Source organism: Salarias fasciatus, chromosome 1 (genome assembly GCF_902148845.1).
Source record: "Salarias fasciatus chromosome 1, fSalaFa1.1, whole genome shotgun sequence".
Classification (NCBI taxonomy): Eukaryota; Metazoa; Chordata; class Actinopteri; order Blenniiformes; family Blenniidae; genus Salarias; species Salarias fasciatus.
The window spans coordinates 31,674,013-31,700,983 of NC_043745.1; the positions used below are offsets into that span (position 1 = coordinate 31,674,013).

A 26,971-nucleotide genomic window follows, 5' to 3' on the forward strand; every position below is an offset into this window, starting at 1 on the left:
GACAGGAGCCGCGGATGAAGTGCGCCTCGGTCCAGTCGCGCGGTGTGTTTTTTTTTGTTTTCTTGCGCGCGGAGAGCGGAGCGCACCAGAGTTCCAGCGCGGATCCTGCGCGCGGTCAGAGGAGAACTTCCTTCACCTGTAACCCACCTGCTGGATACGGCTCATAGATGAGAACCACGCCGAAGAGAGCCCCCCTCTGTCGGACAGTCACCGGCGACCATGTCGGACAACTCCACGGATTTTAACACCAGCGCGTCGCCGGCGGTGGCTGGCACGCACTACAATTTCCCGGCGCTCGTTTTCGGGATCCTGCTGATCGTCGTCGTCATTGGTGGAAACGTACTCGTGTGCCTCAGTGTGTACTTGGAAAAGGCGCTGAAAACCACCACGAACTACTTCATCGTGAGCCTGGCGTTCGCGGACCTGCTGCTGGCGGTGTTGGTGCTGCCGCTCTTCGTTTACGCAGAGGTGAGAGCCGCCCGGGCCGCGGGTAATTACACCGCCGATTTACCCCCCTGAAGGGTACCAAAGGGTCAGCTTTTATTACTGTCACGGTGGCAAGAAGCTCCTGACGGCGGTTCTCTGAGCGTGTTCATCATGGAAATGCTTAATACAGCAGCAACTGTCACAAAGTGGCCCATTTGTATTAAAATATACATAAAACAATCAGTCAGATTTGACTCAGAACTCATTAAACAGATGCGCGAAAAGAAAGATGTGTATGCAAATCGACTACAAAGTGATCAAAGTGATGCAGTGTGACCACAAATTACAAAACGTTGCAAAATGATCTCAGTTTGATGTCAAACTAAAAGACAAAATAACCACAGGCAGACATACTGACAGCAGAAGACAAACTTTACCACAAACGAACCAAAAATCATTCCCAATATATGCAAAACCACTTAGTATTGTTTAAAATATCCACACAAAGAAGTAACCCCAAAAGAGAGGAAGGCAAAAGCACAACATAAATGCAATGAAAGCACAAAAAAGTCCTCATGCAAAAGCACAAAGTGTGCAAAATACTGACCTGAAATTTGTGACAAAATGATGTCAATTTTCACAAAGAACAAGAAGACAGCCACAAGCTGACTACAAATAGAGGCCAGGCCACTATTTCACAACGAAATGGCCACAGAGAGAAATGACTGCAAAATCTCAAAAGCATACCAATCTGGATATTCTTTGATATGTGTTATTTTGAAGACTACCATAAAGTGAGACAAATTACAGATGTGTCAAATAACCAAAAATGATACAAGATTAGCACACATGACCACAGACAGTGTCAGGAAGACACTGATGCCTCAGTAATGAACACAGAACAACTTTACATTGTATTTTAAAAGAATCTAATCACAAGGTGAAATGGATACAGAATTGATTTTAGAAAACTACTAAATAACCACAAATTCCAAAAATTAGTTTAAACAAATTACAAATAGATGGGAAATTAGCACAAATACACATGTCACTGGCTACAGGTGAAGGAAAGTCACAGAAGCCAGAACAGAGTCACCGAAATTCATCTAAGTGAGAAGCAAAAAGAACACTATTGGATGTACATGGTTTTCTAAAAAGACCAAAGAGACAGAAAAAAAAACCTGAAGATGACTAAACAACCTCAGAATGACAGGCTGACATTAACAAAATCATATTAATGATCATGCTATTATGCAAAAATGACTGAGTTCTTGTCAGAATAGGACAAGAAAAAAAAAGGAGACAATTTCTAAAGTGTGCAAATTGCTTGCAAACAGAAAATTACTGAGAAGAAACATTAACTTTGATGATACAAATATGTAATATCACTAAAAAACTGCCCAAGTTCACTCTTTAAAGATTCAAAACACATCTGAGAGCCTGTTTGGCAGCATAAGGCATAAGAATTTATGACCATGACTGTGAGCCGTGCAGCAGGCTTCACACTGGCAGACAGGAAGAGAAACAGCTGCTTTCTTTGGGGAAAAAGCCTTATATTTGTTTGTTCAAATATCCAATATCACAGGTCATGATTGCCATATATTTCAGGCAGCCTGGTTGAAAATGTTAGCTGAACGTTTGAAGTAGTGCGCTTGGGTAAGTCTAATTGTCACGACACAAAATAGAGGCCCTGCAGTGTCTCTCACATCCTTAATTTGGATTAATTATTGACAGATTCACACTGTTATGAGGAGATTTATGATTCATGATGCATGTCATTTACAGGCAAAAAAAATCTTTAAAGGGTGTAATCTGCTCATTAAAGTATTAGAAGCCACCTGTTTGCTTGTCTGTCTGTCTCACTATCCTGATGATGGCCCTGCTGAGGCTTCCCTCTAAGTCCTCCCTAATTAGCTGCCTTTGTGATCCTGTTACCTGTGCCAGTGGTCGCAGCCCGTTAATCCACCCAGTGTCACACCGGTGGCTTGTCCGCGTGCAATCAGCGGATTAGAAAAAGTTAAAACCTGCCCCGTTAACCTGAAGACAAAGTCATGGGAAAAGAGGGAAGTGTTGGGATGGAGTAAGCTTTCATGGGAGGAATGTTCGTGAGCCGCTGCGGCGCGAACTCCGGGAGGGATTACAGGTATTTACGCCCAGATTTGGGGCGGCTAAGCAGTGGCTGTTTGTGTGTTTGTGTTCAGTTTCAGGGGGGAGTCTGGTCTTTGAACACGGTCATGTGCGACGGCCTGATGACCATGGATGTGATGCTGTGCACAGCATCCATATTCAACCTGTGCGCCATCAGCGTGGACAGGTATGCGTGCATTGTGTAAATCATCCTGCTGCTCTTGCCAGAGGGGAGATTCCAGCTTGTTTTTACAGTGAAAACCAAGTAGGAATGCATTGTGTTTGATCTTTTGCCAATATTCAAATCCTCACGCTCGTCTCGTGGCCAAACTTGCTCAGAAATTACAGTGAAACAACGATGCCACATGAAGAAACCTCCAGCGGATCCTGACTCGGAGGTGGAGGCTTGCTGTGTTTGTGGATAGTGAGAAAAAGACCAGCTGGAGAGACACAAACACAATGAACAATTTGACTTCAGACGACAAGCTAATCCACATACTGCAGGTTTGATGTATGCAGGATTTACAGAGCAATGTTCACAGCCAGACATATCTACGCAGGATGTCATGCATTCCTCAATGTTTGATTCCATATGATCTTCAAACAAATAGTATCATCTTACACTTTCCTACATGACACTGCCAATGCTCTTAAGAGAGGAGTGAAGGATATTGCAGACACCTCAAGGGGTGCCAAGATAAACCTGTCATTTTCCCGGTGGTCGCTGGCATTTTTTGCAAGTTTAGTAGACTTTTAAATAAATAAGTTCCCAGAAGTTGCTGCAGTTAATCAAACAGCATCGCTTTTCTGAGTATTTGGGATACTTGGTGATATACTGAAGGTCAGCCAGAAATCAAACTGAGTTTGGTATTCTTTTTGGTTTGTTTTTTTGTTTTGTTTTGTTTTTTGTAGCAAACTAATTAAACTCTGCATCAACAGCTCACTGCCTTTCTTAGCTTCTCAATGAAAAAAACAAAACTCTTTTGAGCTCTGCTTTACCCACACATGGGGTACAGTACTAGAGAAATGGCTTTAACATAGTATTTATTGATGACTGACAAGTAACTGAAAATAAATAGTTTAAGTTAATCTTAATCATCATCAGTTTACATTATTTTAATATTGTGCATTTAAGTGTAATAATAGATGAGCTTCTAACAACGTGAGGGTCAGTCTGATGATTGACCCGTTAAGTTCAGCTGAAGATTCTATATCCGTCATTTGGAGGAAGATGCTTAAAGGTGCTAGTGCTTTATGAAGACTGCTCATGCGTCCCAGCTTCTGTGGACACCTGCTGATGTTAATGTTATCTGCGGCGGAACGTCGTTCATGTTCCCATCAAGTGGACTGAGCTGGTCCCAGATGAATGAGGGTCCTCCTCCAGTAAACAGGAGTTGAGTAAAAGCTTCTTTGTGCTGGAGGTAGCCGATTTTAATAGTATAGTGCTAGGGTTAATGCTACCATTCAATGAAGAAGAGACAGAGACAGCAGCTCACCAACAAGTTTCATGCATGACAAAGACACAACAAGCCACCTGAAACGTCAGGTACTTGAATAATGTCATGAAAACAATCACTTACATGTCAGAAACTGTCAAAAGTAAAGAGGCTACGGTAACAATCGATCAGTCCTGATCTCCTAACATAAAGTGATGCACTTTGCTGTACTTTATCCTCCATTTCACTGATCCTTCTCAACTGCTGCAGGTTCATTGCTGTGTCCATACCTTTGAACTACAACCGCAGACACGTGGACCACCGTCAGCTCATCCTGCTGTCGGCCACCTGGCTGCTGGCGCTCGGCGTGGCCTCGCCCGTCATCTTCGGCATCAACAGCGTCCCGGACCGCGATCCCACCAGGTGCCAGCTGGAGGACAACAACTACGTGGTTTACTCCTCCGTCTGCTCCTTCTTCATCCCCTGCCCCATTATGGTGTTGCTCTATTTTGGGGTTTTCCGTGGTTTGCAGCGCTGGGAGGAGACTCGTAAGGCCAAGCTGCGCAGCAGCATCGAGGCCTGCAGGAAGCTGCAGCACGCCGCCGTCGCGACCGCCCTCCCCCCGCTGACGGGCACCATCCCCGGGCCTCTGCCCATGCCTCTGCCCAGGATCATCGAGAGGGACCTGGCCCAGTCTCGGCTGGACGACACGGGCGACTACATGCAGCAGGAGATCCCTTATCCCCGGCAGTACCGGGAGAACTCGGTGCCCACGGTGACGTTCAGTCAGCAGCAGCACATGAAGAAGAGAGCCAAGATCAACAGCAGGGAGAGGAAAGCTATGAGGGTGCTGCCCGTCGTGGTGGGTAAGTAAGTGTCTCTGCTCAAACTGTAGCATTTAAGTGAAAACTGAAGTGTGTCCATCTCCCAGCCTGCTCCACCCAAGTGAGAGTCTCATGGAGCTGGAGGAACCAATCTGGACAGGTTACAGTTCATCAGAGCTATCAGCTCTTTACACACAAACATTTCCAGCTGTAGGAGACTTGGATGATCAGTTTACATCGGCGGACAACTACAGTTTAGGATTTGATAGTACCAAAGGAAACCCGCACAGGGAATATGCAAACTCAAAGCAGAAAGGACTCTCAGCAGGAGGGAACGCTCAGCAGAGTTCTCTTTGTGATAAGAGGATGTTAGTCACTGCACAACAGTTTAACCTTTTAAATAAGTCCATCAGTTACTAATAATTTATGATTGATGCAACCAGATAATGAGAATCCTGCTGAGGAGTATGAAAGTTTACCCGCTGATATCGGCTCCAGAGCTACACTGAACTGGGAATCCATCTCATCAAAGTGCCAGTCATTATTTATGTCCGCGTGGCATCTTGATAAGCTTCAAAAAGACTGTGTGTCAGAATGCAGATAAAAAAGTAGAGAAATTGAGAGCTCAATTTGTGTGAAGTGATTGCCTTTCACTTCTTGAAAAAGATGCATTCAAAAATCCAAACAACATACAAAATGAAGACAATTTCTTATTCATCACCAAGACTGTGGTGATCTTTTAAAAATAACTTTGACTGTTGTGTTTTTAGAAAGTTGTAGCGGTAAGTGCTCTCTCCTCCACCAAATTATTTCAAATTGACCATAAGCCGACAGCTGACTCATACTATTAAATAAATAAATACATTTAAAAAAAACAAACAGGACGCAAAAACATTTACGATAAAACAAGATGTAATTAAGTTGTCCACAAAAAAAAAAATTCAATAAACTCCCATATCAATCACTTCTACAAGACATTCTCGTCTAAAGATTTATTACATGATGGCAGCAAAAACAGAAAAGTACTGTGTTCAGATGGTGGAAATGTCTTATCAGAGTTTTTCAGGTGAAACTGCTGTTTCATTGAGTGACAATAGGACAGAGATTTAAAGCCGTTTTTGATGGGTGGCAGGATTTTGTATTCCAGTTATCTGTCCATTCACTGAAGCAGGAAATGGAAGTAGAAATCGCAGCTGACAGTTTTATAAGTGTGAGAGCGGAATGCTGATATGTTCGCTGTGATAATTAAAGCTCTGTTTAAAATCAGCACAGCAACACTTTGTAACGCAGCAACACTTGACACCACTTAATCAAACCGAACAGGATCAGAATGTTTCCAATCCCAACAATGTCTCCTCTGGATCCTAATTTAGTTTTCCCTCGATCACATTATAGGAACTGTTTAACATTGGCAAAATAAAACAGACTTTGCTGTTGATCAAATCACCTTTTTTTTAACTTCTGCACTTTGTCTCTACAGTCCTGAATATTGTTTGTGTCACAGCTGATGGATGAAAGCTTCTGACCCAGCCGCTTTGCTTAAAACCTCCAATCCAATTATGCAACATTTCATGGGGAGGTCACACCTTCTTTCATGTACATAGGCTGGAAATTTCTGTTTCCTCCCCCGTGAGATTGACGTTTCTATTGTGTAATGACCACGAAGGTCTAAAATAGTCAAGCACAATGCAGATTGTTGAGTTTTTCCAACCACCTGTGGTTGTTTTAAGCCAGTTTCAGTGACGTAAAACAGTGCATGGCAGTGTAAGACTATAAAACCATTCAGTCTCATTAATAGGAAAGGCTTTGAACAAACACTCAGCTGTGGGGCACAAGAGGTAAACAACAGAGGAACATAAATATCTATATTCCAGCCCTCATGTTATTGCCTTTACTCTTTTCAGATCAACAGAAATTACAGAATTTGGGACTTAAATAAAAGTTTCTGGGGATGGCTGTCAAAACTTTAAAAACTTTGATGTGTTTTTTTTTAGCTGTGTGAGTCAACATTTTTATGTTAATGATTCACTAAAACCTTTTCAGCTTGTTGTTTTGGCTTGAGGACCAGTGGCTCCTTTTCTAACGAATCGCAACAATCAACAACAACACAAGTATAAAAATGATCATTAATATCAGTCCAACTAGGAGAGATCATGTATAGAAAACAATTATTTGAGTTTGGTCATCAGAATGGCAGCATTGTGGAGATTGCATGGAGGAATGGCGATTCATGGTGAACGGGTTAGGCTATACATCTGAGCCTGTAGAACGCAGAATGGAAGGATGAACTGACTTTGAAAGGAAAAAGAGCAGAGCAGGTGTGGATGTGCAAGCAGAACGTTCGCTGGACGGACAGTGTGGGTGATGAAACAGATCAAGGAACAACATGCAATCCACTTTATTTACTGCTTCATCCAGTTTAAGGTCAGAGGTCAGAGTCCATCCCCACTCACACAAGTCGAAGGCGGTGTACACGCAGGACTGGTTAACACATTCACACATCTGATTACCATGACAGTACCGAACTCGCTCACTCCATTTATTTTTTATCGTTGTTTAAGGAAAAACACAACACAGTTACAAAACAGTAATGGAACAAACAGCAGGAGGAAGTTTCATTGCTTCAGCAACCTTTACACCAGTTGTTACTCGACAAAATCGGGCCTTATAGTGCAGGCGTAAGTGAGCCATTTTGACCAAATGTCAGCAAAAATATCAGTTTTACATCTCAGTTTATATGTGATTCTCTCCATATTGTATATACTGTAGACAACATCAATCCAGTCGTTTATAGTAGGTATGTCTTTTTTCAGCCATTCTCTAGTCAGGGTTTTCTTGCTTGCTACTAATAAAAGCCGTAATAAAGATTTGTCTCTACATACAAGATCTTCTAAGTCATTAATGTACATGATATTGATGGTGAAGCTTATTTTAAACTTAAAACTGGGTTTTTTGTTCGTTTAGGTTGTATCCTGAATATGACTCATATTCCTCCAGTACTGACCTCAGCTCTGACATTGAATCTGTTGGACTCGAGAGATACACAAGGACATCGTTCGCAAACAAGGCCAGCTTTTGCTCCCCTGCTGCCATTTTTATGCATTTAATCGTATTGTTCTGTCTTATCCTCTGTGCCAGTGGCTCAATACAAATTGCAAATAAAAGTGCACTTTAATGGGCAGCCCTGTCTTGAAGATCTAGTAGTAGTAGTAGTAGTAGTAGTTTATTCGGCCACACAAACAAACTCAAGATGTACAGAATTATGTCAATAATACATAATCATTGTCTTCATCATCATCATCATCAGTATCATCATCATTATCATAATTTTAATTTAAATTTTGTGACCAAAGGGGTTTAGGCTGAAGATAAACTTATTTCGCCTAACCCAGAACTTAAATCAAGTAAGCTCCTGCACTTGAAGCAATGCTATTATCATGTAAATAGAGACAACGACAAGGAAAAAGAAAAATACAGCAGAAGGAAAGAAAGTAAAGATTTTACAACATTATCAATATGTATAAGTATGCAATTATTTAACTGAACGTCTTAAATTCTTAATGAATCTGAAACAGGGTTACAGAGATAAGTATATTTCAAGTATAAATAACTTATACTGCTGTTTAATTGTTTTTAATGTTTTACATGTTTTAATTTCCTCCATCAGATTATTCCACAATGCTACGCCTTTTATAGAGATACATTTCCTTTTTGTATGTGTCCTTGCATGACTTGTTTTAAATAAACAAGTTCCCCGTCGGTTATACCTACTGAGTCTATGGTTAAACATTTTTTGAAGATAGGATGGTATATTTATAGGCTTTATACATCACTATTAGAGTGTTTAGATTAACAATGTCATGAATTTTTAGTAATTTTAGAGAGGCAAAGATAGGATTGGTTGATGGATAGAATGATGCTTGATTAATGATTCAGACACCTTTTTTTTAAAGCAAGAATATTGGATCAACAATTGTTTTATAATTATGTCCCCATAATTCAGCTCCATAGCTCAGATAAGGAAGGACTAGAGAATTGTATAGCAATCTAAGTGAGTTATTAGTTAGTACTGACCTCATTTTCCCTAATAGCCCAATGTTTTTAGCCAGTTTAGACTTGATACTATTTATGTGTGGCTTCCAACAAAGTTTTTCATCAACTGTGACACCTAAAAATATACAAGTTTGTACTCGTTCAATTACTTCATCATTAATTTTTAGGTTGCTTTAATAATGAACTTTTCTATTTCCAAAGATAATAAATTTAGTTTTAGTTAAATTCATTGACAATTTATTTATATCAAACCATCTCTTTAAATGTGTGAGCTCTTTTTTACAACAGTATTCATGAGTTTATGCAGGTCACATCCAGAGCAATAGATGCTTGTGTCATCTGCATATAGTAAACAATTTAGTTTTTTTTACCTTTTGTGCAATGTCATTCATATACATAATGAACAATTTGGGCCCCAATATGGAGCCTTGGGGAACCCCATGTGTCATTGAATGTTTCTCGGAATTGTGATTATTGTAATGGACATATTGTTCTCTATTACTTAAATAGCTTTCAATCCAAGCATACACCACGCCCCCGACTCCGTATCACTGAAGCTTTTTTAACAATCGCTTGTGATCGATTGTGTCAAAAGCCTTACTTAAGTCTTTGAAAACACCAACTATAAACTCTCTATTATCAATTGCTGTTGCAATATCCTCGCTAAGAGCCATGACTGCCATTAGGGTTGTCCTATTTGATCTAAATCCATATCGGTTGTTACATATAATATCATATTTTTCAACAAAACTGTCCAGCCTGATGACAAATAATTTCTCTAAAATTTTTGAGAATTGTAATAAAACTGAAATTGGCCTATGGTTTGTAAAAAAATGTTTATCACCGTTTTTATGAATAGGGATTACTTTTGCTATTTTCATTCTTTTTTGGAAAAATACCGGTAACAAATGACTGATTGCATATGTATGTAAATGGAGCTACTATAAGGTGAATAACTTCTTTTATCACCGTCATATCTATGTCGCAATAGTCAGTTGATCTTTTGTTTTCGAATTTGTGTACAATACCAATTATTTCTATTTCATCAACAGCTTTTAGGAATAGAGAATTTGAGCTTTGAGTAATTATATTGGAAGTAGTTTCTTGTTCATCCTTGGGCAGTGCAATCTTGTCTGCTAAGGAGGGTCCTACATTAGCAAAAAAAAATCATTGAAGGCATTAGCAATTTCTTTAGAATTTGTGATTTCTTTATTATTATTTATAAAATGATTTGGTAGTTCGTTTGTTTTCTTCCCTTTCTTTATTATTCTATTTAGTACTTTCCAGGTGCCTTGAGTGTTGTTTTGATGCTTTTCCAGTAACTTATGATAATAGTTCTTCTTATTATCCTAATTATATTTATTAGCTTATTTTTATATGTTTTATATTTTTGTTCAGCAACTTCAGTTCTGTGTTTTATATATCCTGTAAAGAAGATTTTTCTTCTTATATGCTTTTGCCAGACCTTTTGTGATCCACAGCTTTTCTTGTGAGTTTTTGTAAAAATTTGTTTTTTTAAAGGACAGTGTTTATTGTACAGGTTGGTAAAGGCGGACAAAAAAGCATCAAAAGCCAGATCAGGGTTCAAGGTAGCATAGACCTCATCCCATGACTGTTTATGCAAGTCTTCCCTAAAGGCAGCCATGGCTTCAGGTGGTCTGTCTCTAATGAACTGGTAAGAGACTGTTTCTGAAGGGGACACTTTTTTTGAAATACGATGAAAGACACTAAAAACTGGAAAATGATCACTAATATCCGTTACAAGCAAGCCGGCTGTAGTTTCTTTGTCTATTGAATTTGTAAATATGTTATCAATCAATGTGGCTGTTTTTCACAGTAACTCGACTAGGCTTGAGGATGAGTGGGAAGAAGTTATTAGAGTACATTGTTGCTATAAAGTTGGAAGTTTATACATTTTTTTGAGTTTTCAGAAGATCTATATTAAAGTCTCCACATAAAATATACGTTGTATTTACATCGTTAAACAAATTCCCAACATTTTGATTAAACGTGTCTATACAGGAACCTGACATTCTGTACAAACAACTTACAGTCATTTTTCTGCGGTCCTCAAGTACAATTTCTACAGTGATGCACTCCATTATCCCGCCTATAGTGGTTGTCTTACTATCAACTATACTACACCTCAAGTGTGTATCCACATACAATGCGACACCACCTGCCTTTTTCCAATACCTATTCAATGTAAATAATTCATATCCTTCCATTTCAACATTAAGATCTTTTTCATCTTTTAACCATGTCTCGGACATGGCTACAACACTGAATTTTTAAAATTTACTCAAATATTCTTTTATATTATCATAATTTTTATACAGACTTCTACTGTTAATAATACTCACCTTCTTCCGAAGTTGAGTCTGTTCAGCAAGGTTCGCATAATCAGACAAAGAGTTTTGTTCCACTGTTCATCCATCCACGAAAAAGTCAGATCCCATTCATGTAAATTGGTCCAGGTTTTTGAGATCTCTTACTAGCAAAATTTTGGTCTGCTCCGGGCTCGTTCCTTTCGTCTGGACATAGACTTTAGAATTTCTAGTCCAGGTCGCTTTATTCTTGTCGTTTTTCCTTAAAATCCGAGCGTTCTTCACGATTTCAGCAGTGTTTTCTGTCAGATGTTCATTCAAATAAAATGTCGGAACCTCTCAGTTTCTTACCTTGCCGTTAAAAGCTCAGTTTTGTGTTTACCATTCACAAAACGAACGATTACAACAGGTTTTGTTTTGTCCTTCCTCTTCCTCTCCCAGCTTTTTGGTTTTTAGGCAGGAGGTGTCAGAAAAGTTACCACAGGGATACCTGGCTTGTGGCGGTCAAGCGTTCGTAGCGACGTTGCTTGTTGATCCTTCGACGTCGGCTCTTCCTATAATTGTGAAGCAGAATTCCTCGAGCGTTGGATTGTTCACTGACTAATAGGGAACGTGAGCTAGGCTTAGACCGTTGTGAGACAGGTTAGTTTTACCCTCCTGATGATGTGTTGTTACAATAGTAATGCTGTCACCACCATATGGATCCATACTCCACCATATGGTGCCATACTCCACCATATGGCACAGTGGTGCAGCAGGAAAATAACCTGTTAGAGTATTGGGATGGAGGGACATTCATAACCAGTAATATCCTTTTTTGATTGTTCACAGTTATTCAAAAGTTCCAAAAAATTTACAAAGCAGTGTTGGACAGATAGGCCAATGCAGTCTGAGGGACCACTTTCAAATTGTATTGATATGTTTTTATGGAGCACTCATGAGTATTTTGAGCGTCAAAATCCAATTAAAACCCATGTGTTGTTTTAAATGTGTTCTCAGTATTAATATTGAGAAAATATTCATCTATTGAGCATTTTAGTTTGTGGCTTTCTATCACCAAGAGTTCATTTGTGTCGATTGCAATTATGAAAACTGCTGAAAGTTCACCATTTAACTGAGAGTGTGTATACTTTATTCACTGAGAGGCATTTCCTCTGACGTACTGAAATGATCAACTCATGAAGAGCTTTGGTTTATTGTTGAATCATCAAAACAAACTCGTGGTGGGTATTTTAAATAATAGTAACAGTGAAATAGCAGCGACACTTCAAATGAATGTACAGTGAAATGTTTTAAAACCTTTTTTTTTTTTCATAAAAACTGAGACTGTGTGAAAACTGTTTGAACTGTTACCTGGCTTCACCCCATTCAGCTCGCTCTTGTGGTCTTACAATCAGTTCAGTTGTGTCATTTCCAGCAGCAGCCATGTGTTTTCAGAGAAACACCCAGAAATCCCATCACACACAAGCTGGAAAGTCCGCTTGATCCCTGGTGATGTGAAATCAAATATTTCACACAGGCTTTAGTTGATACCACTGATAGGAGTCTAGATCACTGCAGGACTTCACAAAAAAAAAAAAAAAAAAAAAAAAACATTGTAGAAGTTTATATTTTCAAACTTCTAGTTCTCCAATCCTGATGCTGGTCTCATGCTTTTATAGAGGTCTGAAACTGACCAGATGAAACATGTCATTAGATGTGCGTAACCATGACCCTGTTTAAAATCCGGAAATGATGCCATCTCCGAGTACCTCTCTGGAGCTACTCGCTCTGTCAGTGATTAAAATGATCATCTGCTTTGCTTTATAGAGTGCTTCACTCACTTAAATTCCAGTGGGCAGCTTGGTTAAGTTATGCCAACACTTTGTGGCTGAAACAAACAGAAATGTCTGTGTGCTGCTAACGCCACATTTACAAGCTGTAAATCAGGGTGCACACAACTCACAGTGGGAACGAAGCAACAGAGGTGGACGGTATTAAGAAAAAATCTTAATAAATGAGATTGATGCATGTCCTCGACACCGAGGCTGAAAATGGGTTCCAATAAAAATTGAACCAAACAAATCATATGTGATTTTTACAACACTATGAGTCCATGGCATCCTTTGGTTTCTCTTTATTTGTTGGAGGGCTCTCCAGAGTGCACCCTGCCCTCTCCCTTTCCTGGGATTGGTTGCCTTGCGACCCTGAACTGGATAAAGCAGTTTTTCATATGTATATAGGGTAAAGAAGATGAATGTAGGGTGGGCAGGTTTTTTACTTTATCGTGTAAAGCAGACAAAATGCTGACCCTATGAAAAAGTCTTGTTGCATCACATGACTTTGGACATAAGCAGATATCAGGTTGTGTTTGGTTGAAGAGCTGATTATTCACAATCCTGTCTCAAAATTGATGCATATTGTGTGGAAGGAGATCAGCGCTGCAAGATCACAGTTCACAACTTCATCGCAGTCTACCCAAGATTTTCACAAGGCAGCCTAACAACTTTGTAGTTAACTCAAGCAGAAGCCGTGGACAGAGTGTGAAGCGCAGGAACATTATCTGAATGTTCCAGTTTTGACAGCCACAAACAGCTGTGTGTGACGGTGTGCTGTGTTGTGCCTCCAGAGGAAGCTGCTTGCATGTTGTTCTGCTCTCACGTTGTCTGGTTTGACAGAACAGTGATTTCTCCTGGCTGCTTTATGGGCACCGTTGCTTAGTAGCACGCTCAAATAAATTCAAATAAAAAGTGAGACGTTTTCAGGGTGTTCTTTAATAAATTATGCCATACAGCAAATGTTCACATGATGTATTGCCACAAGTTTTTTTTTTTTTTTTTTTTTTACATTTTCACAATTTCCCAGCCAAATGAACTCATTGAAATATTATGCACATTAAGGAAATTTATAATATCCCAGCAAAAATAATGATTATTTTTGTCTGCAGTGCAGATCAGAAAAAAAAAACAGAAAATTTTACTTTATGACAACTTTGAAAAAAAGAAAAAGCTCCTGATTAGCCAGTGACTGAACCGACAACCTTCTGCATGTAAAGTACAACTACTGACCCGTACAGTTTTGATACATCGCGACACACCATGAAATAGTCACTCGTTAATTCAACAGCTTTATGTTTGTGAATAAGTTGGGTTAGTGAAACACATTTCAGGTGACCAGAGCCGAACAGGATGACAGATTATTCCAGTGGGGACTGAAGACGGGGCCTGCTGCGTGTGAAGCAGGCGTGATAACCGGGGCTTTTCTGCGAGGCATCTCCATGTTTTCTCTTCTGCCTGTGTGATGGGGTTTGTGCTGCTGTGCCTCACTCTTCTGCGCAGCTGCCTCCATCTCCCAATAACACGACGGCTCCTATGGACTCCATGATTTTTAGCAGTTTTATGAGTTTAAAACCCGCTGCGCTTTGTGACGCGGATTTCCTCAGCTTGGGTATCACATTAGGCTGGTTTTCACAATGTAACACACCTCTATCCTGAATTAGACATGACAACCACTTTAATATCCTGCCTCTGCCTTCGGGAGATAAACCAAGCAATTTGGAATCAAGCAGTTGTGTTTGTCTCATGTCTATGTACAAGAAAAAAAGCTTAGTATCAAAGTAAACCGAGAACGTTACTGATGTTTTGGTTCGGTGCGGTGTTTGAGGTGCTTTGATCATCGTGTCGTCTCGTCCCGCATTTGTACTGGTTCTTATTAGCTATTGCTCGTCGCCGCAGTCACACTGTCTGATGGTGGTTGTGAAATTTCTGTCACGTAGTTGTCCAAACACCCTTTTCACTGCAGACGTTAGAGTATAAAACGCTGCCACAAAGAGGAACGTCTGGCATGTAGCCAACACTTAGGACAGAACAAGTCTCATTTCAGAGAGATGTTTATATTAGTCAGTAGTATTATAAGCATTGCTCCATTTGGGACAGATTTCAATCTGTTGCAGAGGTACAGGAGGCAAATGTGAGTGGTTCTGCTGGGGGTCGAACCCAGGACCTTCTGCGTGTAAAGCAGACGTGATGACCGCTACACCACAGAACCACAGGAGTTAGGTACTATTTATCAGATTAAATTGAATTAGTAGGTAAATGAGCTTCATAAACAGAGGATTCTCATGCAGCACATGCACACTGACTGGAGACAAACAGCTCTGCTGGGGGTTGAACCCAGGATCTTCTGCATGTGAAGCTGATGTGATGACCACTCCACTACAGACCTCCGAAAAGCCAAGCTTATTTGTCAAGCTGAACTCAATCAGTGGGTAAATGACCTTTAGAAATGGAGGACTGCTGTTTGATCCACCTAAATTTAGAGAGAACATGATTCTGCTGGGGGTTGAACCCAGGGCCTTCTGCGTGTAAAGCAGACGTGATGACCACTACACCACAGAATCCTGAGGAAACGCTCCTATTTGTTAAAGTAAATAGAATCAGTAGTGAAATGAGCCTAAAATTCACTTCTTACACCTAAATTGATGCTAAGTAGATGAGGGTTCAACTGGGAGTTGAGCCATGGACCTTTGGTAAGTAAAGTAAATGTGGCGACCACTTCTCCTCAGAACCCATCAATTGAGATAATGACTGAAGGAGATAATGATTCCACTGGGGCTTGAACCGGTCTTTGAGTAATCTCTTTCTGTAACTCTTAGCGTGTGAAGATGGAAGGATGGATGAAGAGAATAGATTTACAATTAATTGATTAATGCTGCCCATTGATTCCAGAGGGGAAGGGACCTGGAACCTTCTGCATGTCAAATAAATGTGATGCACATAACATCATGGAGTTACTGGGGTTTAGGCCAGCTCCCTGAAACCCGCAGGCCGGCGCAGAGGCCAGATGGACGGAGTCTGCACAACGTGTTGTGTAGAATAAATCTGCTAACTTCAGTCAGTTTATTAACATCGTGAATAAACTCAAGACCATAGCTTGCTAGTCTTGAATTGTTGAAATACAGTAACCCTGGAGTATTTGTTGTTTACTGTGCAGCATCTCGATGAAAATGCATTTACATTTAGAGTGCTGGCAGGCATTTCTACCTTTCCCCTGGTGCTATCAGAGCTGGCCTGGATGCACTTGCAGAATATGAAGTGGGCAGGTCGCACCCACGGCAGTGGAGCCGTTGCATTTCTATGCAAAGTCTTCTTCGGTCTACTGCAGAGGTGGACATAGATCCCATCCATCAACGTCCCACCGCAACTTAATAAATCAGCTGGGTCCGCGTCGTCACCGAGTGAGACGATGCCCGAGACAAATGGCCTCCGCTTGATACGGTGACACCCATTCAGAGACCTCGGTGATCAACTAACTAAGCTTATTAAGGCAAGTTATCATTTCCAGCTTACCTGCTCAGCGGTGTTTGTGGAAAGGCAGCCGTGGACGGATTGCAGGTTGGGCTGTAAATCATGCGTTCACCGGGGTCTTTAAACTGGCCGGCACATTCACAATCAGCCATCAGTCTCTGTCCTCTGGCCAGTATGTAGGAAGCTAACATGTGCCTGTATCTGTTTCCTCTCAACGAAATTTTCTTGAGAAAGAAGCGGCTCAGTAATGCAGATTTTATCAAGTAGCCTCCAGCAGTCATGTCTGGGGTGAAAATGACGAGACAGCGGGGATGTACGTTTCTGCCTCGTGTCTAATGAACTCTGGCTGTTCATGAATCATTTAGAGCGGCACTGTCAAGTCACTGAGATGCACACGCTTTCCCTAATTTGACGCATTTTTTGGCTGATACCGGCAGCGCAAGTGAAAGAAAGCGGATGGAAAGCTGAGATTAGTGTGAGATCAGTTATGAGAAGACGACTATTAACTTCTTGAAGTTTTCAGTTCTGGCACGGAGACACATCGTGTCACGGGAGAAAAATGTTGTTTACGCCGGCGCTCTCAGTTTATCTCAGATTATTACCGTTAGAATTCTGACTCCATTTGAGTCAGATGTTTCTAACATCCATCCATCAGCCATAACATTAAGACCCCATTTCCATGTTCCTGTCACAGAAGGATTTCAGTATTGACTTCTGCAGAAATTCACCTCCCTGGTTGTTTTGCTCTGGGCTCCCCACCTGGATGCTAATCCCACCCCCACTGCAAATCCTAATTACACCCAGCAGATACACATTTCCACACACACACGCGTTCATTTGCAATGAAATAATTAAAGCCAGTGTCACTGAAAGTGGAATCATAATGCTGTTATTACTTACCTTTTAATATTTACTAACTCATTTTTTCTGTACTTGGTTTGAATATATATTCATTGAACTTTTTTTTTAACTCTCTATGGTTATCTTAATCTGAAGATGTTATTCTTTTACAAACATGTTGTCCTTAACTGTAGCTCGTGTGGCTCTTGGTTGCATCTGTGGACACTGGTGGAACTGACAGGAACGTCAGTAACCCCCTCTAATTCATTTCTCACCAGAAAGATCATTCAGCTATTTCAAAAATGAAAAATCACAAATTAAACCGATTGACAGTTAGCATTGAACTGTAATCTTTTATTTTTGGTTTTATATCAGCTTTCTACTTTCATATCACTTAAAAAAAAGTCAGTTCTGAAATTGTTTTAATTCATTAGTGTATTTTATAGGCTGCTTTATAAACCCAGGAAGCGAACTGTAGTTCAAGGAAGGGCACATCCTGGAGAGGTTGCCTGTACATCACAGATAATACGCTTTAGTAAAAATGCTGTATTCTCTCTTTAAACTGATTGCAGGGTTGAAGAGAATGCAGGAGAATAGTAGTCTAAATGAATCGAGAGGTTCTTTCTGCAAGAAATTTTGTTCTCAAATAATAAAGTAAAGCGTTTTAAAGAGTTGATACTGATCCAGATAGAGACAGAATGCATTGCGTGTTTGCAGGTGGGCACATTCATGGATCCACCTCCCTAAGATAATCTCACTCCAAGTGGAGTTCTAAAGACGCAATCAGTGTTATTTATTCGGTATATATTCTGTTAGGGCCGATCAATGAACAACCACTACAAAAAACATGCAGTTTAAAAGTGTGATCCTAAACGTTTGGGACGACTGCATCTCCGCATTTGCAACAGCTCCTCCATTTTTTTCTTAAAACATCATATCACATCAAATCACAGGCTACTTCAACAGTGGAATTAACCAATTCCATTCAATAAATATATATTAACATGTAAAAATGGTGAAACCCAATTTGAACTTGCATTTCTTCTAATGCATCATGTTGCCTGTGGTTTGTTCCCTGCCAGGTTGAATACCACACTTTTTAACAGGTGTTGAATGAAATATATTATGTGCTGTGTTCGAAACCGCATACTGTCTACTACATCCTTACATACTCATACTATCCATCCTGCATCCTGCTTACTCAGTCCATCAAACAGTATGCGAAGCGCTTACACTACAGCATACTACATAATAACCCACAATGCATTGCACTTCTTCCATGAGCAGAAAGCGATCTGCTAAAGCTGATTTCACTTTAGCTCTAAACTCGTCAAATGTATAACTTCATCGAGATTTTTTTTAAATTAGGCGACAAAGTGGTGGTTTAGAGCCCGAGTGTGTCGTTTATTTGTCCGAATATCAGCCGTTTATGATTTTGTTCGGACGAATTCGGCGAAATTCAAGCCAGCCGCAGTGAGCAACGCACTTCCGGTTATTTTCACCAAAATAAATCACCCCTTTCCCTTTCTCATGCAAAAAAACCTCAGTGATAAATCTGTGCTTTTACTTTGAAAACAAGAAGGCAATCTTTCAGCAATATATCTCGCTTAACATCGCCGTTTGGACCGGTGTCCCGTTAACGGACCACTTATTATGCCAATTATGATGCTTTACCAACGGAGAGTTTTTTCGGCTCTTCAACAAAGATCGGCTCGCCGTCTTCGGTACATCATGGTCGCTTTCAGCATGGACTTGTTCTCAGATGTAAGGGTTTTTTTTGTTTTTTTGTTTTTTGTTTTTACTATTTTTAATCATTGTCAATCCAGTCAGAAATCTCGTAACATAACATACCTACGAGCACAAACAATGGAGGGAAGATTAAATCTACAACCATACTCAGCTTGCTAAATGTACATCATGAAGAAACGGTCATTGTGAACTGAATAAAGTTTATTCAAATGTCCGTCGCGTTGCATCTTGGGCAATTTCAGTATGAGTAGTGAACACACGATGTATACTCAACATTTCTGGCGAATGCAGTATGCATCCGGGAACTTCTCGCATACTCAAAATCGCATACTGCCAGTGTAAACACACTGCATACTCAATAAGTTAGTATGAGTAGTACGTAAGTATGCGGTTTCGAACACAGCCATGGACTCTATGCACAACTTCACCACTTCCTGAACTTCAGGAGGCTCCTTGTTTCCTGTCTTTCATGATAGGACGAGCTGATTAATACAGGTGTGTCTGACCTCTGTAACAACTTCAGACACACCTGGATCAATCAGCTCGTCCTATCATGAAAGACAGGAAACAAGGAGCGTCCTGAAGTTCAGGAAGTGGTTGAGTTGTGCATAGAGTTTCAGACACGAATTAAGTTTCCTTTGTTGCACCGCTCAGAAGATTTTTCATTTGCAATTTTGTACTACAACTTTTTTTTTGGCAAATGATTGTTGATTTTTCAAAAAAGTATTTTCCATTCACCTGTCAGAATGTTTTGATGAAATAATTGTAACTTTTACTTGTTATTTGGACTTTTTTATGACCACCATTTGGACTTCAGAACATCGTTAAAGCGATACTTCAACATTTTGGCAAATTGGCCCATTTAGCGCAATTCCTTAGTCATTTGGAACAGCATACTTAGTTTTTTTGTGAGGGTGAGCTGTTGTTTATTCAGAGGCGAGTCGGGGAAGGTTTTCGGGACGGACACAATGGAAGTGGATGGTATTTTTGTTCCCCCTCGTCATACTCATCAAATACACAATCCAACAACCCCAAAACACTTTGGTGGACACGTTATAATCCGCACATTCACTACGCTGTGGAACACCAACAAATAATATTGTAGCGTTACGACACTGAAGCAAATACTGGGAACTACTTTTTCTTTTGAAACCACTACGCCCAGACGCCATGTTTAGTAAGTCGTTCCGTCTTAGCAATCTTCGCATAAACAACTCAATCTGGTAATTTTGCATTAATATTTCACAGTGTAGTGAATGTGCGGATTATAACGTGTCCACCAAAGTGTTTTGGGGTTGTTGGATTGTGTATTTGATGAGTTTGACGAGGGGAAGCAAAAATACCATTCACCTCCATTGTGTCCGTCCTGAAAACCTTCCCCGACTCGCCTCTGAATAAACGACAGCTCGCCCTCACAAAAAAAGTAAGTATGCTGTTCGAAATGACTAAGGAATTGCGCTAAATGGGCCAATTTGCCAAAATGTTGAAGTATCGCTTTAAAGGGCAACTTCGGTTTTTTGACATCTGGACCTTATTTCTACGTGTGTGCATGCTCATATACTCACTCAGACAAACATCGTGCAGCTCGGACTCCTTCAGAAGTTATTTAGATCCAACCGATGTAGCCGCACTTAGCGGGGGCCACGGCAATGGAGCTTCAGCACGGGACATAATCTCTGCAAAGTCGCTCATTTCAGCTGTATTTTTTCCTCCATCGGCACTGGGTTGCCTTTCGGTCGGAAGGGGGGCCTCCGGCGGTGTCCCGCGGCCTGGCTTGGAGCGCGCATCCGCCGGGCGGCGGAGATCTGGATTCTCCCGCTGAGGAGAGAGCTCCAGCCGCGGTGTGGCGGGCCGTCGTGCGTCCCACGGCCGGCGTGGAGCGCGCATCCGCCGGGGAGCGGAGATACGCTTCCTCCCGGCGAGGAGAGACATCCAGCGGCCGAGCGGCCGTGCGCGAGCCGGCCCGCCGCGGCCAGCTCTCTCTCCTCGCCGGGAGGAAGTGTATCTCCGCTCCCCGGCGGATGCGCGCTCCACGCTGGTTGCGGGACGCGTGACGGCCCGGAGCGCGCATCCGCCAGGGAGCGGAGATCTGGATTCTCCCGCTGAGGAGAGAGCTCCAGCCGCGGTGCGGCGGGTCGTTGGGCGTCCCGCGGCCGGCGCGGAGATACGCTTCCTCCCGGCGAGGAGAGACATCCAGCAGCCCAGCGGCCGCGCGCGAGCCGTACGTCTTCGCCGGTGTCCGGAGCCTCCATGGAGCAGCTGAGAGCCATTTTCCAACTCGACCCCTGGAAGTCAGACGCCGGGGCACCGTGACAGCCGAGGTCGACTCAAAGTGCTTCTCTGCTGGGGAGAGGAGCGCCGCAACGTTCCCATCCGAGCTAATTGTGGCTAAGTTAGCGAAAACTGTCAGCTCTTCAGCTGACTCACCTGAAGACAGTAGACGAGCTGACTTTATGATAACACTGGCGATGGATGAAGAAATACAGCCGAAATGAGCGACTTTGCAGAGATTATGTCCTGCACTGAAGCCCCCTTGCCGTGGCCCCCGCTAAGTGCGGCTACATCGGTTGGATCTAAATAACTTCTGAAGGACTCCGAGCTGCACGATGTTTGTCTGAGTGAGTATATGAGCATGCACACACCTAGAAATAAGGTCCAGATGTCAAAAAACTGAAGTTGCCCTTTAAATCAGTACTTTTAAGATTTTTGTTCAGAGGGAGAAAAATTGAGACTAACAAATTAAATCAGAGTATTTTATTTAGAGGAAATCAACATAAAGTCCAGATGAAAAGGACTGCCAGTCAACACATTAATAGGAGACCCTTCTTTAATCAGTCATTTGTCAGACTCTGATAATCCATATGTAACTAGCTCATTAAAGACGTGGAAGGGAATAATTAAAAAGTACCAATTGGGAGGGAGGGCTACAATCTTGAAATGGTTTGCTTATGATCCAGAGTTCTTGCCCAGTAAACATGACACAAGATTCAAAGAGTGGTCTGCAAAGGGGCTGACAACTTACTCCTCACTTCTAAAAAAAGGTATTTTATTAAGCTTCCAGGACCTCAGGGATAATTATAATCTGCAAAATCATGACCATTTTAGGTATTTACAAATTAGGGACTTTATTAAGAAGAAAAAATTTGAAACTAACATGACAAATGGAATTGAAATTCTGGATATTTTTCAAAAAGCCTGCAATGATGGCACCTACAAAAAAATAATTTCTAGACTATACCGTGCTCTCCAGAATTTAAAGGGAGATCATACTCTTGAGATTAAAACAAGATGGGAAGTAGAGGGCAATATCACCATAACAGTAGAGGAATGGGACAGAACCTGCAGACAGCAACGGTTAACAACAAGCTCTCCTTCCTGGCGGGAATACAGTTGGAAGAACCTGATTCGTTTCTTTTGTACTCCAGCACAGAAAATTAAGTACTGTAATCAAACTGCTTGTTGGAGGTCCTGTGGAAATACGAAGGCAAACCATTTTCACATCTTTTGGGATTGTCCCTCTGTGGCTCCATTTTGGAAACATGTCCATGGCGTCCTGGAGGCAGTTTTTAAGTTTAAAATAAGTTTCACCTTCAAAATCATGTACCTTAACAACTTAGAAGATCTTGTATGTAGAAAGGGAGACAAATCTTTATTACGATTTTTATTAGTAGCAAGCAAAAAAGCCCTGACAAGAAAATGGTTGAAAAAAGTCATACCTACTATAAATGATTGGATTGATGTTGTCTACACTATATACATTATGGAGAGAATCACATTTAAACTGAGATGTAAAATGGATATTTTTGATGACATTTGGTCAAAGTGGCTCACGTATGCTTGCACAGTAAGGCCTGATTTTGTATAGTAACAACTGGTGTAAAGGTTGCTGAAGTAATGAAACTTCCCCCTGCTGTTTGTTCTACTATTGTTTTGTAATTGAGTTGTTTTTTGGTTTTTTTTTTTTTTTTTTTTTTTCTTCTTCTTGAAACAACAATAAAAAGTAAATTAAAAAAAAAAAAAAAAAGTCCAGATGAAAGCCATCACATGGCGAGTGCTCTTATATAGTCAATACTGTTCAGAAGGCCAGCGCCACATTGACCATTTCCCTCCTCAGAGCGGCACCTGCCACTCATCCTCAGCAGTGGAAGAAGACGTCTCATGAGAATCTCAAAAAAGGAGAGGCTTTTAGTTTTGGGAGGAAGGACACACAGTCATTGAGAGACAAAGAAACAAAAGATGCAGAGTAGCTGTTATGTTTGAGACGTGAAGGTGCTTGAAATGTGTCATCAGGGTACTCTACGCTCACTGTGGGCTTTTAGAAAGTCTGGCTTCACAAAGCAACAGATGGGACAAAGAACAGAGAAAGATTAACAATAAGGTCAAGCTGTGAAGCCACTGAAGTCACAGAATAACAATGAAGACATAGAATCAAAACTACTCAAAGAGTGAACTCTTCAGAATTTCAGAACCTTTTTTTCAAGCCTATCTGTTTTTAAAGATTTCGTGTAGATATGTCGATCAGAGTTCACCCCTACTACAATACTTGAAATTATAATAAACAATACAAAAAAACAGAAAATGTTTAATTTCCCTTTACAGTCTTACTCAGTTAGCATTAAAATGGCTCCCGGGAACCTGGAAAATATAATCCTGTGCTGTAGCTCTGAAGCCACACAATGTATCGGCAGAACAGCGTGTAAGCTGCTCCTTCTGGAAACAATACAACACAGCTTCAGTTTGTGCCTCTTAACGCTGAGACAATGAAAGCATTTTCTGGTGTCTCACAGGGGGCAATTATCTGTCCAGAGAGGATTTCTGCTGCTGCTCCTCTGCAGCGTTGAGAGATTGTTTCCTTCACTTTCACAAAAACCACAGAGGAGCTGTCAGGCTCCATCTTCCAGTTAATTTTGACAGATACTCCGAGCACCGTTTGCCGTATAAAAGGATTTTTTTTTTTTTTTTGACTGGTTGTGCTAATGAAATTGAGGAAATGCCCCCGAAATCACTGAATGGTTTTGCGAAATTTGAATTAAAGTGGATATCAGATGGCCATTCTGTGAAGGGACAGGCGAAGTGCAATTCTGCATCGTTCACCCTTCCTGGTGCAGCACGGAGCTTCTGGTGCTTCTTTGTTTTTCATGTAATTGTAAAACTGTTGGGTTTCTCTGTAAAAGCAGCCTCAAAATGACTGTGTTGCATAAATAAAGCTGAATTGTATTAAATTGAATTGGATTGTATGTTTTTTACTTGATAAATTTTCATTTTTTTCAAACAGATCACAACGATTGCTATTTATATTTGAGGAACTTTTTGGTTTATATCTATAAATTAAATAACTGAGAGAAAAGAATAAATGGAAAATATTGTAATTTTTTTGGAATATCATTTTCAGATATTTTTAGAATATTTTTCTGGAATAATTTTCCTAATTTTTTTTATAATATTAGTTGAGTAAATTCTTATATTTGGTTTTGCAAACGTTAGTATTTTTAATCATTTTCGAAGTGATGATCATAATAATTTCTTGGTTTTTTTTTTATCTGGACCTACATATTTCATATTTCAGATCCACATTTCAACATGCATTTTTTTTTTTTTTTTTTTTTTTTTTTTTTTGGGACTAAATCCATCCTCCTTCATCTCCTCCTGCAGGTTGTTTCTTGTTCTGCTGGACTCCGTTTTTCGTGGCGCACACAACGCGGGCCGTGTGCGTGACCTGCGACGTGCCGCCACACCTGATGAGCACCGTCACCTGGCTGGGCTACGTCAACAGCGCCCTCAACCCCATAATCTACACCATCTTCAACACCGAGTTCAAGAAGTTCTTCAAGAAGTGTTTGCGCAGCTGCTGCTGACGCCAGATTTCCCGCCACTGACTTTGCATCGTAGTGAAATAAATGAAGGTCAGAGGAGAAGTGAGAAACGTTTCTGAATGGATTCAGTGGAGAAAACTCCTCAGCCTGAGGCTTCAAGTCCGTCCTGTGAAGTGTGAATGAGGCGAATATGGTCGACCGTACAGAGCTGACTCTGCTTTAAAAAAACGCCTTCGTTCCTCAAACCGGACCATCTGATGATACCACTTTTGGATTTGTGATGGATTACCACCCAGATAAAACATTATATTCTTTCTGCAGAAAACAGCTAAAACTCAGTAAGTTTATCCAACACTTCTTTTTCGGGGGGCCAAAGACAATCCACTCCAGCCGTCTTTATTGAGGTTATGGTTTGCCAGTTCCAGAGGAAGACGCGGGGATTTGTAACAAGCCCGAGCGGCACTACCGCCTGAAAGGATAATCTCAGGGCAAAAATATCCCCCAGGATACGGAAAGACTGAATAAGCTCTACCAGGGCAGAATGACATGCAGTTTCAAGACCAAAAAACAAAACAAAAAAAAACAACAAAACCCGTGTTAGAATCAACCTCTTTCAAGAGCTTAAAGGAAAAGCTTGATGTGTTTGTGTTCTTATTGGGCTGTAAATATGTTGGTGAAATGCCAGGTCCACTTAGCAGCTCTCATTCACAATGGAATTCCATATAATGTCAGTTTGTTTGCAAATCATCTTAATAATGCACAGGTTTGTTGATTGATGTTTTGTTTTTGAACTGACCGTTCCTCTCTGCCTGCTGTCTACAATCATGTTCACTGTTTTAACGCCAGATTGTCTTCACCCACTTAACCTGACTGAAGGTGCAGGAAACACAAACGCAGCTCGTCAGTGCATCAGTCACAGCAATGTCAGAAAAAAACAAGAACGCTTGTCCGAGGTTGTGATGGTCTCTCTGTTACACGCAGCACATCCAGGCTTATCAGACAAGTGTTCAATAGTTTTGAGGTCAGGGCTGCTCAGAGGCTTTTTTGTCCTTTCCACTCCTTAATTCCGGCGCGTATCGCCGAGAAACCTGCTGCAGGAGCGCACAATGTCGTCTGGAGAGACGGCACTTGATCCCAGACTGTAGAGGTTTTGGGTTTTTGCATTGAGAGGGGCGAATCGGACGCCTGATTGTCAGCATTGTGAAGTTACAGGAGCTTAAAAGAAGAGTCACTTAGAGAATAAGCTGCTTGACATTGGCACAAAAGATTTCCTTATTTTTCATGTTGTAGCCCACAGACTCAACTCTCTTTCATCCCATGAAAGGCATGTTCCTTACAAGTACGGCGCCACTAAAATAGAAATAAAAAAAAACAGGGTTGGATTTATTGCCAACTGGTATTGCGACAACAAATAATTAATGCACCCAACACATATTGACTACTTTAATGCACAGATTAGAATGATCCTACTTAAATTAGAATAAAGTTTTCAACCTGAAAAGTTCCCCAGAGAGAAAAAGCCACTCACAAATAAAGCTTTAAAGTGTTTTCCCACGGACAGATTAAATATGTGAAAACACATATTAGGATGTTAGGATTTTCTGCAGACACAGTTGCTACAGTAATGAAATATTTTCTTATCCAGTTTCATAAAACATTTTACCTTGAGGTACATTTGCAGGTAAGAAGGAGCTAACAAGGTTTTTTTTTTTTTTAAGGGTGACGAACTATGAAAGATCTGCTAAAAGCAGGAAGTATTAACTTAGTGAAAATGTTGAAAAGCACGTTAATCCTAAAAGTCTGCAATTTTGGTCGCTACCTTTTAAGTTTTTCAAAACAAACACTAAAAAGAAGACCAAGTGGAAAGAAATGACAGTGTTCATGGTCATATTACACAAATCCTCACGAGAAAAGAGAAGCCATGTTTTCTTTCTGGAAATTATGTTTGATTCATTGGTTGAATTTGCCCGACTTGAATAGAACTTCCTCAGATCCAGTGTTCCTAATGTTCTTCAGAAAGTTTCTGTCAGTCTGTTAAGCACATGAATCCTCATATGTTTGAGGCTGACTGTACGAGTTCATTATAACGAA

At 40.8% G+C, this 26,971-nt stretch overlaps 1 protein-coding gene and 3 non-coding genes across 4 annotated transcripts; 1 reads left to right on the forward strand and 3 right to left on the reverse strand.

Annotated features, from left to right (window-relative positions):
* Positions 1-216: 216 nt before the first annotated feature.
* drd4b (dopamine receptor D4b) lies at positions 217-25,165 on the forward strand. The gene is made up of 4 exons (XM_030091484.1): positions 217-468; positions 2,628-2,740; positions 4,260-4,855; positions 24,720-25,165. The coding sequence occupies exons 1-4, from the start codon at positions 220-222 to the stop codon at positions 24,920-24,922; spliced, it is 1,161 nt and encodes a 386-aa protein (XP_029947344.1). The 5' UTR covers positions 217-219; the 3' UTR covers positions 24,923-25,165.
* On the reverse strand, positions 15,147-15,219 carry trnav-uac (transfer RNA valine (anticodon UAC)). Its single transcript has one exon. It is a non-coding gene; the product is annotated as a tRNA-Val (tRNA).
* On the reverse strand, positions 15,324-15,396 carry trnav-cac (transfer RNA valine (anticodon CAC)). Its single transcript has one exon. It is a non-coding gene; the product is annotated as a tRNA-Val (tRNA).
* trnav-uac (transfer RNA valine (anticodon UAC)) lies at positions 15,499-15,571 on the reverse strand. Its single transcript has one exon. It is a non-coding gene; the product is annotated as a tRNA-Val (tRNA).
* Positions 25,166-26,971: the final 1,806 nt, after the last annotated feature.

Bases quoted from the DNA above. Each gene is read 5' to 3' on its own strand.
- drd4b (XM_030091484.1), top strand. From the start codon at position 220: ATGTCGGACAACTCCACGGATTTTAACACCAGCGCGTCGCCGGCGGTG. The intron at 469-2,627 runs GTGAGAGCCGCC...GTTTGTGTTCAG, and splicing joins CGCTCTTCGTTTACGCAGAG to TTTCAGGGGGGAGTCTGGTC. The intron at 4,856-24,719 runs GTAAGTAAGTGT...CTCCTCCTGCAG, and splicing joins GGTGCTGCCCGTCGTGGTGG to GTTGTTTCTTGTTCTGCTGG.